At 40.9% G+C, this 17464-nt stretch overlaps 1 protein-coding gene across 3 annotated transcripts in view; it reads left to right on the top strand.

The window, feature by feature from the left end:
* Positions 1-17464, top strand: part of SNTG1 (syntrophin gamma 1) — a 280518-nt gene that overhangs the window by 79810 nt on the left and 183244 nt on the right. For all 3 annotated transcript variants that reach the window (XM_060243820.1, XM_060243821.1, XM_060243818.1), the window contains exons 8-10: positions 8469-8571; positions 10608-10690; positions 13851-13981. In XM_060243820.1, the coding sequence (XP_060099803.1) occupies positions 8469-8571; positions 10608-10690; positions 13851-13981 (317 nt within the window). The remainder of the gene's footprint in view (positions 1-8468; positions 8572-10607; positions 10691-13850; positions 13982-17464) is intronic.

Here is a 17464-nt window from a genome sequence, read left to right as displayed (position 1 = left end):
CATGAGGTGATTATTCAAGGTGGGAAACTGAACTTTTATTCAGGAAATGCCTTCCATAGTCCCTGTTTTTATTATTAGCAATTAAATATTGCTAATATTGCCCATTCATGTATTGCTAATATTGCCCATTCATGTATTGCTGAATTAGCATCATAGTTGATTACAAAACTGTCTGTCAGTGAGCAAAAACTACTTTCAGAGTTTTTACAATCTATGCCTCTGATGCAATGCAATTATTCATCTGGTATGAAAGGCTATCATTATGTGGAGAGGCTGAAGTAGTCAGGAAAGGAAGTTTTCACATGGTTTGTAGGTGACAGTATAATTTCATTGGTGAAAGCATCCACTGCAATACAAAAATATCTTTCTCAAAGAAATTGAAGGCAGATCAGCCTACACACTAAGCTGAGGTAGCTGCAAGTATTGATCAAAAGCATTACTTCAAAAACAGATTTGTCAAAGGATTTTGCTTTGTGTCACTGTCAAACTTCCAGAGAACTAAGATAACTATTGGCAAAGAAAAGGGGGTAAAAGTTCATACAAGTTTTTAAAATATTTTTTGCTTGTTCGAACCATTTAGATACTTCTTACTGCTCTTTCACACATGCTGAGTAATACAATTTCAGTATATGTTAGTGATTGTTGCAGACAATTTTTTCTGTTTCAAACAGTAAAATTCAGTTATAAAGTGCATTGAAAGTGAATTGAAAGTGCATTATTCAGTGTCTTATGAAAGTGCCTTAAAGATATTGAGTAAGCAGCACGGAAGTGTAGTTGTTAAACTAAATTTTTGGTATGAGAGCCATTTATAAATTAAGCTGGGTAATGTAAACCTAAGATTTAAGTGTATACAACTGATCAAAATGTATGAGGGGCAGGGGGAATGTAATCTGCAGGTCATAGCAAGAATGGTGAGCTTTAAATGAAGTTAATTAATTAATTAAATGAAAAGAAATAAAGGAGAACACATTGCAAGCCTAAGCAGTTATTTCGATATCTCTCATAAAGCTAGAACTAGCATTAGTGTTGTATAAATGTGATGAAAAATAAGTGCCTTGAGGATTTTATGAGATGCACCTTGAAAACAAGGGTATTGTGGTATGCCAAAACAGAACAGTAGCTCACACAGAGCTATTTATTGCATGAGTGTATTCATCTGAGGTGTTCCTCCATCTAGAGTAGGAATATGCAACAAATTCATAGGGGTATTCATAGGCTAAATCCAACAGATGGCCCTAGCTATAATCACCCTAGATGGACATCCTCATTGGAAAGGAAAATAGGCCTTTTTTTGTCCTCTGAGTCTGTTAATAACACCCTTCACCGATTCGTGAATGCAGTCAATATTGATACCTGCCTAGAGGAATATAATTAATTTCAAGGGAGATACAGAAGGAATTAAAAAGAGCTAAGTCGGGGCCTTTAAACCAAAGAACTGGCACACACAAGCCATGGTTTGATGCAGAATGTAAAAGGGCAAAGTATACCCCTAATGTTAACTTTGCAAAATATAGAACTAACCCTGAAGCAACATCCATAATAGCTTTAAAACACCAAAAAGTCCCATATAAGGCCCTCATTAGAAGAAAGAAACAGGAAGACATTATGGCTTCTTGGGAGGAACTTTGGAAGGCAGTTAAAGAAAAAAACAAAGTATTATTCTGGAAACTAGTCTCTGATCCATTACGTAGGTCACCAAATATATTTAATAACCCTATTTTGCCAGATGCTTGGTTACATCATTATAAGATGCTATATGGGGAAACAATTACAAGCCCACAATTTTGATATCATCCATAACTTACCAACTTGGGTTCAATAATGTTGGGAAGTATTTTTTTTTCTGCTTCCCTACAGCATTCCCCACATACTTTCCTGTACCTCCTAGGTTTCCCCCAGCTTTTCTCCAGCCTTCTCAAACCTGCTTTGATGTGAAGTTTTTTGTGTGATCACCGTGGGAGACAGTTCCCTTGTGGGAAAATTCAGAATTTCCCACATGCCAATCATATTCCCTGATCTTGTCCATTCAGCAGCCGTTTCCACACTTGCCATTTGGGGATGGGGCTTTTAAAAAATGATTGTATTGATATACTGTTATAACTATATGTGTAATGGGTTATCTGCATTCCCATGTTTAATTTCTAAAGTACATTTTTACCTCCTTGCATTGTGGAGGCATATGGGGAAAAGAATATCCACACAGAAAAATGGGCTAGAACCTTTTTAAAAAATGAAAGCTGGATATTCAGAGAACCTGCTATACATATTATTATAATAATTGAGTCCAGTGACACCTTCAAGACCAACAAAGTTTGATTCATGGTATAAACTTTCATGTGCAAGCACATTTTCACAGGTACCAAGGAATACACTGATACTGATTCCTCAGATACTGAAGAAGTGTACTTGTACACAAATGCATATACCATGAATAAAACTTTGTTGGTCTTAAAGGTGCCCCTGGACTCAAACTTTGTTTTGCTTCTTCAGACCACACAGCTACTCCACCTGAATCTATATTATTATAATGTTATATTAATATAATGATATTCAATTACTGATTTAAAAAATAAAGAGTAAAAAGCTCCAGTGGCAAGAGAGAACGGATGGCCATTACTGGCAAACTGGGGCAGACTGGAAACATGCTACTTGGAAGCTCTGTTAACACTGCACTTTATCGGCAGCCTCATGAGCAACAAGGAAAGCCTATCTCTGTACAGACACCATTTATAGAGATGAGAGATGTGCCTCTGCAACTATTCCACTCTATGAAGGTCTCAGTGACTCAAGTATTTATGAGTGTGACCCATTACTAAGACATACTATATTAAGGGTTTCCCCTGTATATGATAAATCATAAAATAACAAAGGCATCCCTTTGAATACCACTTTTCTTGTAACTTTCTTTTAGTGGCAAATTCTCTCTCTGAGTTTGCTTTCCTATTCATTCATAGCATCTGAACAATTTTCTGTGTTGTTATTTGCTGCTGGAGTTAGACAAAGAGGTGGTTTAGTATAAATGGATTGTGAGAACTTTGAAGGGGCTGAAATACAATGCAGCTTTTTTTTTTCCAGGCATGAAAAAAAAATCAGACTCCTCTGCTTGTAGTGCTTTGTGTCTTCTGTCATTTCTGTAAACAGTTTGATGAGTTGCTGTTGCAACACTATGAAATATGGAAGGCTGTATGCAGAGTATTCAGCAATTCCAAGCTGTGAGTTATGGTGGATGAGTCCAGAATACAAATAAAGTCAGTTTCCTTATTAAATCAGTGCCTCTCTGACTGACATTTATTAATGCTGTCAAATGCTACTTAGTAAAAATCATGAAAAAGTGACAGTAGCATCTTCAGTTTTTAACTTATTATTTTACAGAACTTTATTTATATTTCCATGCATTCTTGCATGTTGTTGTGGTGTGTCTATATTCCTATAGCAGAAGGATGCTATATTTAAATCAGTAGTCACTGGTCTACTTCTGTTTTAAAATATAAATGCAAATATTGGTGATTGGAAATCATGACGTTAAAAAAATAGAGCCACCTGAAAGATCTGTAACCATTATTAAGTTTTATAAGAGTTCTTTTGCTGACTTAATGCTAGCCAAATATATTCAGAAAATAAGGATGTGCTGTCTTCAGTGCCTGAAGTCTTTGTGATGCTGTAGTGCCAGCAGCACCCATAAATGATGTCATCTTTAGGCACTGATGAGCCAGCCCAAGAGCTGAAAGTGATGCTTACTTGGAGTACCCGATTGACCTCAATGCACTTTTGCAGGAAAGAGGAGAGAGCCATCATCAAGGAGAATCAGGAGGAAGATACCTAGAATTGACAGGACTTGCATATAGTCAGAGAACATTTTGTCTGCAGTGCTGATAAACACATCTACTTCGGACCATTGTTAACTTCCTCCCATAGAATGAAGGAATCATCAACACACTTAAAATTAAATCCAATGACATCTTAGGCAGTGTCCTCTTGTGATTTTATTTACCTGCTGACATCCGTGTAATAAAGATATTTTTCAGCAACATTCTTATCTGGTTAGTCTGCTCATTTGAGACTTCACGCAGAACCAGCTCCAGTTCACACCTCAATTGCCATTCCTGACTGAGATTACACATGAACAGGAATCTTCAGGCCACAGTCTAGGTATCCAAGTATCTGTCCACTGGATCACAGTTCACTCATTCTGTTTCTACTTTAAATAAACTTCTGGTTAGAAACACGTTTGACATAATATCTTGGTTCTGCCATCTGATCAACAGGGTGACTGTGATGATGAGCACTATCGTAGCCATGAACTCCTTGGATTTGATGTATTTGAACACATACAATTTTATCTACAATCATAAAGAGAGAAGCCATCTTCTCAGTAATATCCCACAGTAGCTATCCCTTCAATGACAGTCCCCTCAAACATACAAACATTTAAAGTGTTAAGTTAGATCATGGCAATTGAAATGCTCTGTGACCAGCACAGCTCTTATTCTATCCTGACTTGAGCATGAAAGCATTTATGACATTACTTGTACTTCAGTTAGGTATATCTAAGCTATTTTAACATTCTTATGTTTCTTACTGCTATGAGGTAGACATCCTGTCAAATTTGTGGAGTTCTGTATTTTTTTTACTATCTTTGTCTTTCAGTTGTGTACTACCTGCCTATAAGGTTGTAAATAACATCAATTTTGATATTTTCTATGATCAAAGATGTCCTACTTTGAGAAAGGTACACTCAGCAAGGTTTACGTGGCTTGCACTATGTCAAATAACTATGAAACACACACCTATCTCTGCGAGAACTGCCCAGGGACAGTCATATCATTTCTTGATGAACTGACTATTAGACTAGTGAAAACAGATCTGACAAAATGGATGAAATGACTGAATGAGCAATTCATGTAACAGTAGAAATGATAGACTTTAAATGATAGACAGTTGAAATTGCTGTTTTGTAATGTGAGGGGGGAAAGAGCACTGTTTATTTCTATCCATGAGACTTGGGAAGCCTGCACATTCATACACTTTTAATCTTTGCCATACAAACTACCACTGTTGTGAACTGCTTTTTTCCCTTCAGATAAACTAGTCGAAGTGCAAATATGAAGCAGCCTTATACTGTATCAAACCATTGATCCATCCAGGCAGCCCCCTCCAGGGTCTCAGGTAGTGACTTTTGCATCACTTAATCTCTGATCCTTTTTAACTGGAGATTCCAAGGATTGAGCCTAGAACCTTCTGTATGCCAAACAGATGCTCTACTACTGAGCTACAGCCCCTCCTCTACCCTGTTTACTCATTACCAGCGCAGTCCAATTCTGCTTCAAGGGTTCAAGAACTCTTACAGAGAACAGGAAGATGAAGAGTGAGTCACCAAAAGGGGGAATTAGTGGGAGGAAATCCTTCCTCCATCAATAGAAGTATCATTCTGTCTGTTTAAATACCATTATGCTGGCAAAACAGACCTTTAGATCTGTTCCTGTGAGAATTAGAATAGGCTTCTGTGACTAGGTATGTAAAGACCTTGTCCAAACTTTTCTTATTCTACTTTAGTAGAGTAGAAATCTTCTAACTTTGAAATAGGTTACGCATCAAACTACAAAATTTGGATGGATGCAATTGTGTATATTATTATTATTATTACCCACTCTCCTTGGAACTGGTTCAGAGCAGGTAACATCAATTTGTAAAACATACAGCATTCTAAAACATTAAAATATAGTAAATATTATAATAATTACAATAAATACAGTACGATTAGGCTTCCCAACCCCCCTCCCTGGCGGGGGACCCCTGGATTTGCAGCCTCTTCCCCTGCTCTCCAAAAATCTGGAAGCGGGGAGAGGGGGGGGGGACGGTGCCAAGGAGTGTAGCGAGCCGCGAGTCCGGGTCCTTCTGAGCCCATCTCGGAGGAGCAGCTACACTGAAGCGGAGAAGAGGCAGCGGCACTGCCCGCTCCGCCTCTGAGGCAAAATGAGAGAAGGGGAGGGAGGCTCCTCGTTGTCGTCGCTGCTACCGCCGGCTCGGGCCACGTCGGGCAGCTTCTGGGGCCGGGCGCTGGTGCCCGGGGGAGGCGTCCACTAAGGGGTCCCGAAGTCTCTCCATCTCCTCTGGGTGGGCCTGCATGCGGCTCTCCAGCGGGTCCAACGGCCTCTGCTGCTGCTGGAGGAGCCGCCTGGGCTGGTCTTCGACGGCCCCCCAGGGGGAGACCCCCAGCAGGAGGGACTGCTGCGGTGCCAGCCCTCGGGGGAACGGCAGCAGGCCATGGCTGGCGGGAGGGGGGTGCTGGCACCTAAGCCATGCGCCCTTGGCCAAAAAGCACTCGTCCAGCGATTGCCCAGCTCAGGGCAAATAGGCATCTGCTTGCCCGCCCCCACAGGAGGGGGAGTTAGGGGCGGGATCCGGCAGCCAATGAGCGGCGGAGGAGCGTGCAGGAACCTCCTGGCCTGGACCTCCATTCCCAGCTTGCAGCTCTCTTGCTGCACAAAAAACGCCCAGCAGTTAGCACTGGCTCGGGGCTCTGCGCGCTCCCTCCCGTGGAAAAAGCAGACCACATGCATGCATGCAACAGGCGGTGAACCCTTTGTGCGCTCAGCCCGCCACCGGTTGCCTGGTTTGCAAAGAGGAGGGAGACGCCTTTGCCTGAGCAGTGAGCTGTGACAACAGTATTGGCATGAGCAAGTTTGCAACCCTTCAGTAGATGTTCTCTGCATATGCTTTGCTCCGCTGCTAATTTCTAGGTAAGGAAAGGTTCCCTGTGCAAGCACCAGTCGTTTCCGACTCTGGGGTGACGTTGCTTTCACATAGGGTTGCCAATCGCCAGGTGGGGGCAGGAGATCCCTCCGTTTGGAGGCCCTCCCTTCAGGGTCATCAGAAAGCGGGGGGAGGGGAGGGAAATGTCTGCTGGGAACTCTGTTATTCCATATGGAGATTTATTCCCATAGAAAATCATGGAGAATTGATCTGCGGGTATCTGGAGCTCAGGGGGGGGGGCTGTTTTTTGAGGTAGAGGCACCAAACTTTCAATATAGCATCTAGTGCCTCTCCCCAAAATACCCCCCCCCCAAGTTTCAAAAAGATTTGACCAGGGGGTCCAATTCTATGAGTCCCAAAAGAAGGTGCCCCTATCCTTCATTATTTCCTGTGGAAGAAAGGCATTAAATGTGATGGCCAGAACTCCCTTTGGAGTTCAATTATGCTTATCACAGCCTTGATCTTGGCTCCACCCCTAATGTCTCCTGGCCCCACCCCCAAAGTCCCCATTGGACTTGGCAACCCTAAGTATGAGCCATAAAATACATCCACTATACAGCTAAAGATGGCATAAAATCCTATGGAGGGGCAATATATAACCATGTGATAAGAAGGTTATAATCTGTTGGTTGGATCATGGCTCCAACAGCTATAGCAATACAGGTTACTCTGCTATAGGGTTGCCAGCCTCCAGGTGGAGCCTGGAAATCTTCATATTTTACAACTGATCTCCATTGTTATTGCTATTGTATTGCATCTGTTATTACACCCTTTTGCTTAGTATGTTCATTAATATCTAGTTGACTTGCTTTTCCTTGAAATTTTTGTAGACTTGTAACAGCCACTGGCTAATTGCAATAAACAGACTGGACTGATGATCTCCCTTGGAGAAAATGGCTTCTTTGAAGGGTAGACTCCATAAAATTGTACCATGCTGAGGTCCCACCCCTGGTGAAACCCCACCCTCTCCCAGCTCCAACCCCAAAGTCTCCAGATATTTTCCAGCACAGACTGGGCAACCCTACTCTTCTGTGAATTCAACCATATTCCTATAGTGCACGGACTTCCTTCCTCTCCTCTGTTCTCAGTTATGATGTTGACTTTTTCCATCAGTTCTCTCTCTCTCTCTCTCTTTCTCTTTCTCTCATGCTTGAAGACAGTTTCTCAAAATTTGGTTGACACAGACCCAACTTTTGCTGAGGCTTGAATTGAATAGGCCACAGTGCTGTTGGGGATCGATGGCCTATGATTTATCCTGACAAAGCAACAAGGCGAAATAATACAAATCGTCAGGGAAAAGAGGGGTTAACCCCTCTGAGCTGCATCCTTGATGGAAATTGTTCTTTCCTGACTGCTTTTATACTGAGGGGCAGGAGGGGACAGACATAGCACTGGTATCTCAGTGTATATGTACTTTAAATGATTTAAGGCCAATCTAAAATCCCTGTTTATTTGTGATACTACACATAGCACTAGATAGGCAGCAAATTATTGTGAGCACTAAGGAAGCAAAATACATAGGAATCTTATGGCACTGGAAATATTAACCAGGTTTATTTTAGCATCGGAGATTAGAGCCCACTTTGTCAGATGCATCTTGTAGAAGGAAGGGAGTCTGGATGTTAAATTGCAAGCGTGTTTTTGGTAGTCTTTTCTTTTAAATATTTGTTAAATAAGAGAATAAATTGAGTGGTGTGTACTATTTTAATCTTCAGGTCCAAGTTCTTCGAAATGCTGGAGAAGAGGTGAACTTAACTGTGTCCTTTCTCAAAAGAGCTCCTGCTTTTCTAAAATTGCCCCTCAATGAGGATTGTGCATGTAAGCATTAATAATTATTTGAAATAATTAAGTAATCATCATTCATGGGAGCCTCAAGGCTAATTCATGTTGTTGTTGTTTTTCATATGTGCAAGTTTCATATGTGTTGTTTTTCATAAGTCTGTTTCCATATGTGCAAGCATGGTTTCCCATCTGTAGACTGAGTTGATGGAATGGCAAACTGGCAGTAAGAACAGGTGCTTGTCAACCTGTTCATGTCATTAAATATCTGTGTATATCATTTGAATGAATTATAAAGCTGAAAAAGTGATTCCATCAATGAACCATAACTGGATTCTGAGCATGTGGAGCCACAGCTTTTAGCAATAGTTCTCTCCCCCCCCCCACACACAGATGACATCATTGTGTAGGTATGATACTTTCCCTAGCACCAACTCTATATTAGCAGTAACTTTTAATCTTGATTTTAGAAATCATTCTGTGCTTTCAAATGGTTATACCTTGCTCTGAGTGCCATTAATTATTTGAGTTAACAACCATTTGCATCTGTTTTGGATCTTGACTAGAGTATTTGAGTATCATCTTTCAGTCAACAAAAAATAGTACAGAGATGTAGACGAGGTGGTTCCCCCCACCCCCACAAACTTGATAACGAAGGATGAAGATACATACTTTGAAGGGTCATAGTGTTCTTAAGTGGAGATACACTCTGTGGTGATTAGTATGTGGTGAATTTATTAGTCTTAATGGGAAATAGGAAAATTTGGAAGCAGCTGTCTCTCACATAGAATTTTAATACATTTTGGATGTTGACGCAGGATTCCATCTTAGCTAAATTATATCCATTTCTGTGTGTTTTAGTTGCTCTTTTCAGATTAATTCAGAGTAACAAACATTAATTAATATGGTGACTAACTGAAGATGATTGTGTAAATATGGTTTGACATTAATTTGAATAATCTAGAACGTATTGAATATCTCCAGATCTAGTCTGTTCACTTTTAGCAGAGTGAACCAGGAACCACATATGCATTGAATAACTTGTTAAATGATACATTGATTGAGCTTCCTAAATGTAATCAAATTTGTTGATATTTGAAATTTGTTTGTGTAATATTATTAAGTATATTATTTATAATATAAAATCATAGCTTTACTTTGAAATAATAGTGAATATAATAAAATATTTGGCAAATTCTTTTTTTTTACAAACGTCAGTATATCATGTGCCAGTCCAATCAAAGAATGACTCTACAATTGTTTTACATTGGCTGAACCAGTCCCTTCAGATGCTTAGTTATCTCGTCTGCAGTATACTAACAGAGCTACCCTCTAGAATTTGGTATGACATTTTCTGGGTGTTTTCGCACTCACGTTTTACTGGCGCCACGACCCTCCTCACGCCGGCGAATCTGCATGGATTTCGCACCAGAAGCGCTGGCGCACCCAGAAGCGCCGGCTACTTCCGTCGCTAAGCCAGCGCAAACGTTTTCCTGCATCTTTGCGATTTCCGTACTTCACATTATCCCACACTTCCTCCAAGGAGTTCAGGGTAGCATACATGAGCTCTGCCCACCTTAAACAGGTTTTCAGGCTATTTTGCATGTAGATCTGTTTATCAAATGTATATAGCTGTCCTTGCTTCAGTCTACCAATTTCCAAAACCTTAAACAGGTTTTCAGGCTATTTTGCATGTAGATCTGTTTATCAAATGTATATAGCTGTCCTTGCTTCAGTCTACCAATTTCCAATTTTGTTTTATTTTGAGCCACTTTTTGGTTGAATACATTTCTGAACAGCTGAAACATACATTGAGCTCCCATACTGCCATGTGCTTGGGAAGCCTGAGAAATCATGGTAGAAATGCTGAGCGAATTTTACAGCTCTTTACATGACTACACTGCATGTAAATCTTTCAACAAGGTTTAATTTCCTAACAATATGCTAAATCATCTTAAAGAGCATTCCTGTGTGTAATTGTGTCCCAACCATGACAATGTGTAAGCAAGTACAGTTCTTAACTATTGGCTAGTTGTGGCTCAGTAGACTATGATATACATTTATTTCTTCATTAGGTATTCCTAGTGATCAGAGTAGTGGCACATCATCACCTTTGTGCGACAGCGGATTACATCTTAACTACCATCCCAACAATACGGTAAGACAATAAAATATCTCATTATCAATTTAATTTATGAAAATTTCCCAGAACCCTGATCAGACAAGCCTGATCTCATCAGATCTCAGAAGCGAAGCAAGGTCAATCCTGGCAAGTATTTGGATGGGAGACTTCCGAAGAACACCATGGTTGTGAGGTGTAGGCAGGCTATAAAGCCACTTCTTTGAATGTCCTCCATGCCCCAGCAGGAGTTGTCAGAGGTCACCATGACTTCCAGGCATATGGGCATAAACATGCAAAAATGTGGAAGAATGAAAGAAAGACAGATTCCCAGAGGGCAGTGTTGTCTGTAAATATAGAATCTAGGAGTATGCCAACATTGTTGAATGTGAAAGCAACTTCATTTAAAAATAAATCCATCACCATCACAAGACCTGATGGGCATCTTTTCCATCAACACAAAGCTGGGCAAAGGGGGGGGGGATTCCTCACTGCAGCATGGTCTGGCAGACGTGTCCCTGTGCACAGCAAGGGCAGGGTCAGGAAGTGTAGTAAAGGGTGGACTTTGCATGTCTTTCACTGTGCTCAACAGGGATGATGCCAGGCCGGAGACTCCTTTTGTGCATCTCCAATTGATGGTAGTGGGCGCTTTGACCTATCCCCCTCTTTACACTGGGATGTCCTTAGCAGAGAGTGTCTGTAGTGGGGAGATGATGCCTGGCTACGGTGGCCCCTTCAGGCCATTGGCCCAATGAGATTTTTACCTGTTGCTTTAACAACCAATCCTTCCCTGCTTTTATTCCAATTATTTCTCTGCAAAAGTTTAAATCAGCTTTTCAGGGTAATTTTTTTAATCTGGTATATGCCAGTTTCTGAGATAGATACAAGTGGAGTTATTCTCATCCAACTTCTGTAGCTTCTGTACCCAAGACACAGAGATTATAATTCTTATGTTTCTGTGATGCCTCAGGCACACTCCATTTTTAAATGTAGGCTGTGGCCCACCCCAGCCTACATGGAATAATTCTGCCACCCAAGTAGTGTGATGCTGGTAGGTGGAGTCCCATCCAGACTGGGAGATCCACAGTCCCCAGTGTGCACTTCAGTGATGTCTTGCTGATTCAGAATTAATCCATTTTAAAATGAATTAATATTGGACATATGATGGTCACTTGTAGCTGTTTTTCTCTGATCATTTTTAACCAAGTAGGGTATCCATCGATCTGTTGCTACTTTTCTTGCATTCTAATTTATTGAGTAATACCATACTAAATTTCCATAACATTTTCCATTTTATTCAGATCATGTTACTACTACATCCATAAATAAACTATTTAAAATGAAAACAAGAATGTTAAATTAAATGTAAACTTTAAAATGAAAAAACCTCATCTAACTTTGAAACAATTTGGAAATAAAAGTAGGGTTTTGTGTTTCTTAAAGGTATCAGGGCCAAAATTCATAGAAGACTGTTTTCTTCTTCCTTATTTTGTTTGCAATGTCACTTAGTAATACATCATGGGTGGTGACAAGCTATATTCAAGGACCCAGGGGCTCAGACAAACACCCGAAAGGTTGTAACATTATTCTGTACTGTCCTGCCTTCTGAAGAGACTAGACACATCTGGAAGAAAGATTCAATCAACAAGATTTTGACACCTTGTTGCTGCAAGGGCTAGAAATACTTTAATAGCTTTCCCCAAGAACCTTGTAACTCTCCCCCTCTCTTTTAGGTGTTTGAAGGATCAGAAAATATTGAAAAGAAAATATTCTTTCAAAGATGAGGATAACTTGCTGAAGGGTTATGCCGTCTTTTCTTTCCACTGGGTTATCTATTCCCTCATTTACAGTATCAATAGAAGTAGAATTTTCACAGCAGTTCTTGGATAAGATGATCAGCACAGTCATAAGCCTTACAAATCTTTGTTATTGCTGTTTTCAGTGTGAGACAGCTGTGAGCATAAATTAAGGGGGGGGGGTTCCATTCTCAACAATAATGACAGAGCCTTCTTGTGCTCATAGGAGGCGGAAGGGTTTCATCAGTAAATCTTTGCAGATATTTCCATTGGACTAAAATCATGCTACCATATTTAGAAAATAAATTATCCTAGAAAATGTAATATGAACTCTTATGGTGGGGACATGCAAATAACTGGTTCATTTCTTAATAGTTTCCCTGCCCCACTTTCTGAGGTCACCAGGGACCAGTTTAGGTCTGTATCCAATGGTGATCTGAAATTTATTTTTATACTTTCTTCTATATGAATTACTGGCTTTCATTTACTTCTGAGGGAGGGCACAAGTAAAGTGCTGCAGTTCAGAGCAATACTCCAGTGAGGGTAAAACCTGTTTATCATTTGTGACAGTGAGTGACCTAGTGTATACCCAAATGGTCCCCTTGGGGAAATGCAAAGTCTATTGTTAAGCATAGACAGATTGCATTTCCCAAGAATCCCTGCAGTATAAAACTGTTCCTTTTAGCACCTATCTAGCTTTGCATAAGGAGCATTTATTATTCATATGTATGGAATGTAGTCTGGGGTTTCCATTGCTTTCAACATCTGATGTGTGCTGGCACCCTGGGAGGTTGTATGTAACCAGTCATGTTACTTCCAGTAACTGATACTTGGGCTGGCAGATTTGAGCTGCCTTTGGGCTGAACCCCTGCAACTATCATTAACTATCCTGGAGGTTCAGTGCCAAATAATGGTATTAAAGAAATTACATATTGCTAAAATAGCTTCCTTTAAAAAAGAAAGAAAGAAATCCATGTTATCATTTGAGCTGTGTTCCTTTATGCTGCATTCCTTGCACTGTAACACATAGGAAAAGTTGCATGGCTCTGTGTGGTCGTACAGCTTTATTGTTCTGTCTCAATTTCCCTTAAATGTATCTGCTTGCAATACCAATTTTATGTTAATAATTCGTGGCAGTGTTTTTTGCAAGAATAACAATTGTCAGCCCTTCCACTAAGCTATATTATGAGTAAATTGTTTTTCCTTGATTCTAACTGAAAAAAGGAAAGCAGACTTAAAATCCAATGCACATGTGGCAGAGCTGGCCGGAACACTATTTTGGTAGGGAAGAAGATCTCTACTAAGATTAAATAGGCAATAATAATGAAAGAAAATGAGCATTCGTCTTCTTTTTTTACTGTTGTTAATGTCATGACATCAAAGGTGTTTACAACCTTTTTCAGGACACACTTTCCTGTTCATCATGGCCTACATCTCCTGGGCTTAGATGGGAGAAAAGGTGGTGTGATCTCCGATTAATACCCCTTCTTCACTCTCGATTCTCCCAGTATCTCCCAGGTTCAGATATGTGCAGGTATGTAGATACACAATTCATACTTTGTGTGTGTGTTAGTTATATTTCTTTCTCCTTTTTTTGTCACTGTTGCATTAAAAAAAATTGTTAATAGGCAAAAATGATATTATGACAGAGATGATAAAACACATTTAGTGCTAGACATGAATCTAATTAATACCAGGGCTTTTTGTAAAAAAAAAAAAAAAAAAAAGCAAGCCCAGCAGGAACTCATTTGCATATTAGACCACACCCCCTGACATAACCATTATTTCACACAGGGTTTTTTGTAGAAAAAGCCTAGCAGGAACTCCTTTGCATATTAGGCCACACTCCTGATGCCAAGCCAGCCGGAACTGTGTTCCTGCTCAAAAAAAGCCCTGATTAATACTCTAAGGTACAACAATTTTCTATGAGGTTTTAGATATCAGAGAAATAATTAGACTGAATGCCCTCTGAAGCGAGAAAATAATTAGCACCAGACTATTTTAATTGTTCTTAACAATTTTAATTGTTTAACTTGTTTTATTGTTTAACTGTTAAATTGTTCTTATTTTGTTGGTTGTGAGCCGCCCTGAGCCTGCTTCAGTGGGGAGGGCAGGATATAACTCCAATAAACCTTAAACCTTAATTACTGTTCCATAAAAATTTATTTTTCTTACAGTGGAGGGAAGTAAGAAATGGGGTCCCACAAGGATCACTATTGGGAATGGTACTATTTTAGCTCATAAATGACCGCGTATTGAGGTGAAATGGCCAATACTGCAGACAACTCCAAATTATTCAGGACTGTGAAATCTGGAGCTGATGTAAAGAATTAGGTGTGTAGGCAACAATATAGCAAATGAAGCTCTATGTAAATACAGTATATGCAATGTGATGCATATTGAGCAAAAATTGTAAGCTCCATTATATGCTGATTGGAGTCTAAACTGGTGGAGACTCAGAGAGAAAGATATCTTAGAAGTGTAGTGGCTAGTTTGATGAACCCAATGATTTAGTTTGCATAAAGCAGTAAAGGGCTAATTCCATGCTAGAGATTATAAAGAAATCAAATGGAAATAAAACAGCAATGTACATACAGATAGGTCTGTGCTGTGGCCTCATATGGAATACAGCATATACTAGGAATAAGGCCCATGCGAGGAAAAATACTGCAGGCTCTAGAAAGAGGCTCTGGGCAAGTGCCTCCCACCCTTGCTGTCTTCCCACCCACCCAAGTGAAGGCATTCACTCCCCCCAACCTCCAGGGGAGCTGATATCTATCATCTGGGGAGTGATCTCCAGCCCTCACTTGGAGATTGGCAATAATGGTTCCTTGGGAGGAAATGGCTGGTTTGGAGGATAGAGTTTATGGCATTGTACCTGTCTAAGGTCCCACCCCTCCTCAATCCCCACCCTCTCCAGGCTCCATCCCTCAAATCTTCCCAACCTGGAGCTGCCAGCCTCTAAGTCACACTGGCTGTCATAGTGGGGCTGCTGCTGAACAGGAGCAAGCATCCAGGCCTAGTTAAGTCATGCTAGTCAGAAGAATAGTTATGCAGGACCCGGGGGGGCATGACAGCAGTCACCCAGATGCTGAAGGTCAGCATTCCTTTTGTTTGCAGTGTATTGTTGTCACATTTTCTTGTCATATTTAGCCTTGTGGCATTTAGCATCAGTGTGAGCTTGTGGCATGATCTGTTATTGTTTTTGTTGTTGTTTGTTTTTTGACTTGTGTTATGGTATACCATAGAGTAGGGGAATTGATCTGACTTCAGAGTTTCATCTCCTCCCAACTCTCTGCAGTCTCTACCTATGAAAAGTGCAGTCTTGCTCCATAGTGGGGACTAAAGCAGGAATTTTCCAGATGACAGACATTAGCTCCCCTGGAGGTGGGGAGGGGGAGCAAATGTCTTCACTTAGGTGAGTGGGAAGACAACAAGGAAGCAACCTCAGTAGGGTATAATGACACATAGTCCATCCTGCAAAGCAGCCATTTTCTCCAGGAAAGCTGATCTTTGCCATCTGGAAAGCAGGTTTAATCTGAGTAATCTCCAGCCCTCACCTGGATATTAGCAACAGTGGTTCCCCTGGAGGTTCCCCTGGGTGGAGTCTATGGCATTATACCTGAGGTCCCACCCCTCCTCAATCCCCACCCTCCCAGGCTCCACCCCTCAAATCTCTAGGAATTTCCCAACCCAGAGTTGGCAACTGCTAAGTCACACTGGCTGTCATTGGGGCGGGGGGGGGAGGCTGCTGCTGAACAGGAGCAAGCAACTAGGCCTAGTTAAGTCATGCCAGCAAGGGGGCATCAAGTCACCCAGAGGATGCTGCCAGGCATAGGGAAGCCAACCTGCAGGTGGAGTCTAAAGATCTCCTGGGATTACAACTGAACTTCAGATAACAGATCTCTCTCCCCACCCTGAAGAAAATAACTGCTTTGGAGGGTGGACTGTATCCCAATCTATTCACCTGAGCCCTCTCCCTTTACTGAAAGAAGCAGCCTTGGTTGCCTAGCAAAAGCCTCTGGTTAGGGGTGAGGGAAGGAGGGATTGAGGGAGTGACAGGAAAGAGGCAGCAGCCATGACCTCTGAGGAAATGCTCCCCAGTCGCATTATGGTGGCGGTGGCTCCCTGGCTATTTCTGCAGCCTTTGGAGGCTGTGTGTGCTGGGAGGCCATCTATGCGAGCCATTGATGGGGCGGCAGAGCTCTGTTGCCAGCGATGCCTTTCATGAGGCTGGTTGACAGAGAGGACATGGAGAAGAGTTGGAGATAAGATTGAGGTAAGACTGTTTTGGTGGTTTGTACAATATTCCTGGGCCTACAGTAGGTGGGGGCAGGGGAGTCAGTCAGTGGGAGGCCAGAGATGCTGCCTGAGCTGTGATGGACCAATGGTTTCTGGAGTACATGGAATACACCCCCTAAGCCAATGAGAGAGCTCCATTTGACCACCACCATTAGCACTTACCTATGTATCTCAGATAGATAGATAGATAGATAGATAGATAGATAGATAGATAGATAGATAGATAGATAGATAGATAGATAGATAGATAGATAGATAGATAGATAGATAGATATAGATAGATATAGATAGATATAGATAGATATAGATATATATAGATAGATATAGATATATATAGATATATGATAGGTAAGTGCCATCAAGTTGCAACCAACTTATGGTGACCCCAGCAAGGGACTTTCAAGGCAGGTGAAAAGCAGAGGTGGTTTGCCATTGGCTTCTTCTGCAGAGTCTGCTTTGGCAGTTTCCTGTCCAAGTACTGACCCTGTATAGCTTTTGAGCTCTGATGAAATCAGGCTATACTAAGCAGCCTTCCCCCCTGAAATACTGTGTGCAGGGCATATATTCTTAGTTTTGAGAAATAAGAAAATACATATATGCATCAATTATCTGTTGATGAAAATAGTAATAACTATGACCCACTCTTTTGCCTTTTCATAACAGAATGATTTAGCTAAGAAGAGGTGCAATACAGTAGTCAGTTGAAGTAAGAGTT

Source organism: Heteronotia binoei, chromosome 7 (genome assembly GCF_032191835.1).
Source record: "Heteronotia binoei isolate CCM8104 ecotype False Entrance Well chromosome 7, APGP_CSIRO_Hbin_v1, whole genome shotgun sequence".
Lineage (NCBI taxonomy): Eukaryota > Metazoa > Chordata > Lepidosauria > Squamata > Gekkonidae > Heteronotia > Heteronotia binoei.
Note: the sequence above shows the minus strand (reverse complement) of the source record. Positions and strands in the feature narration are given on the sequence as shown.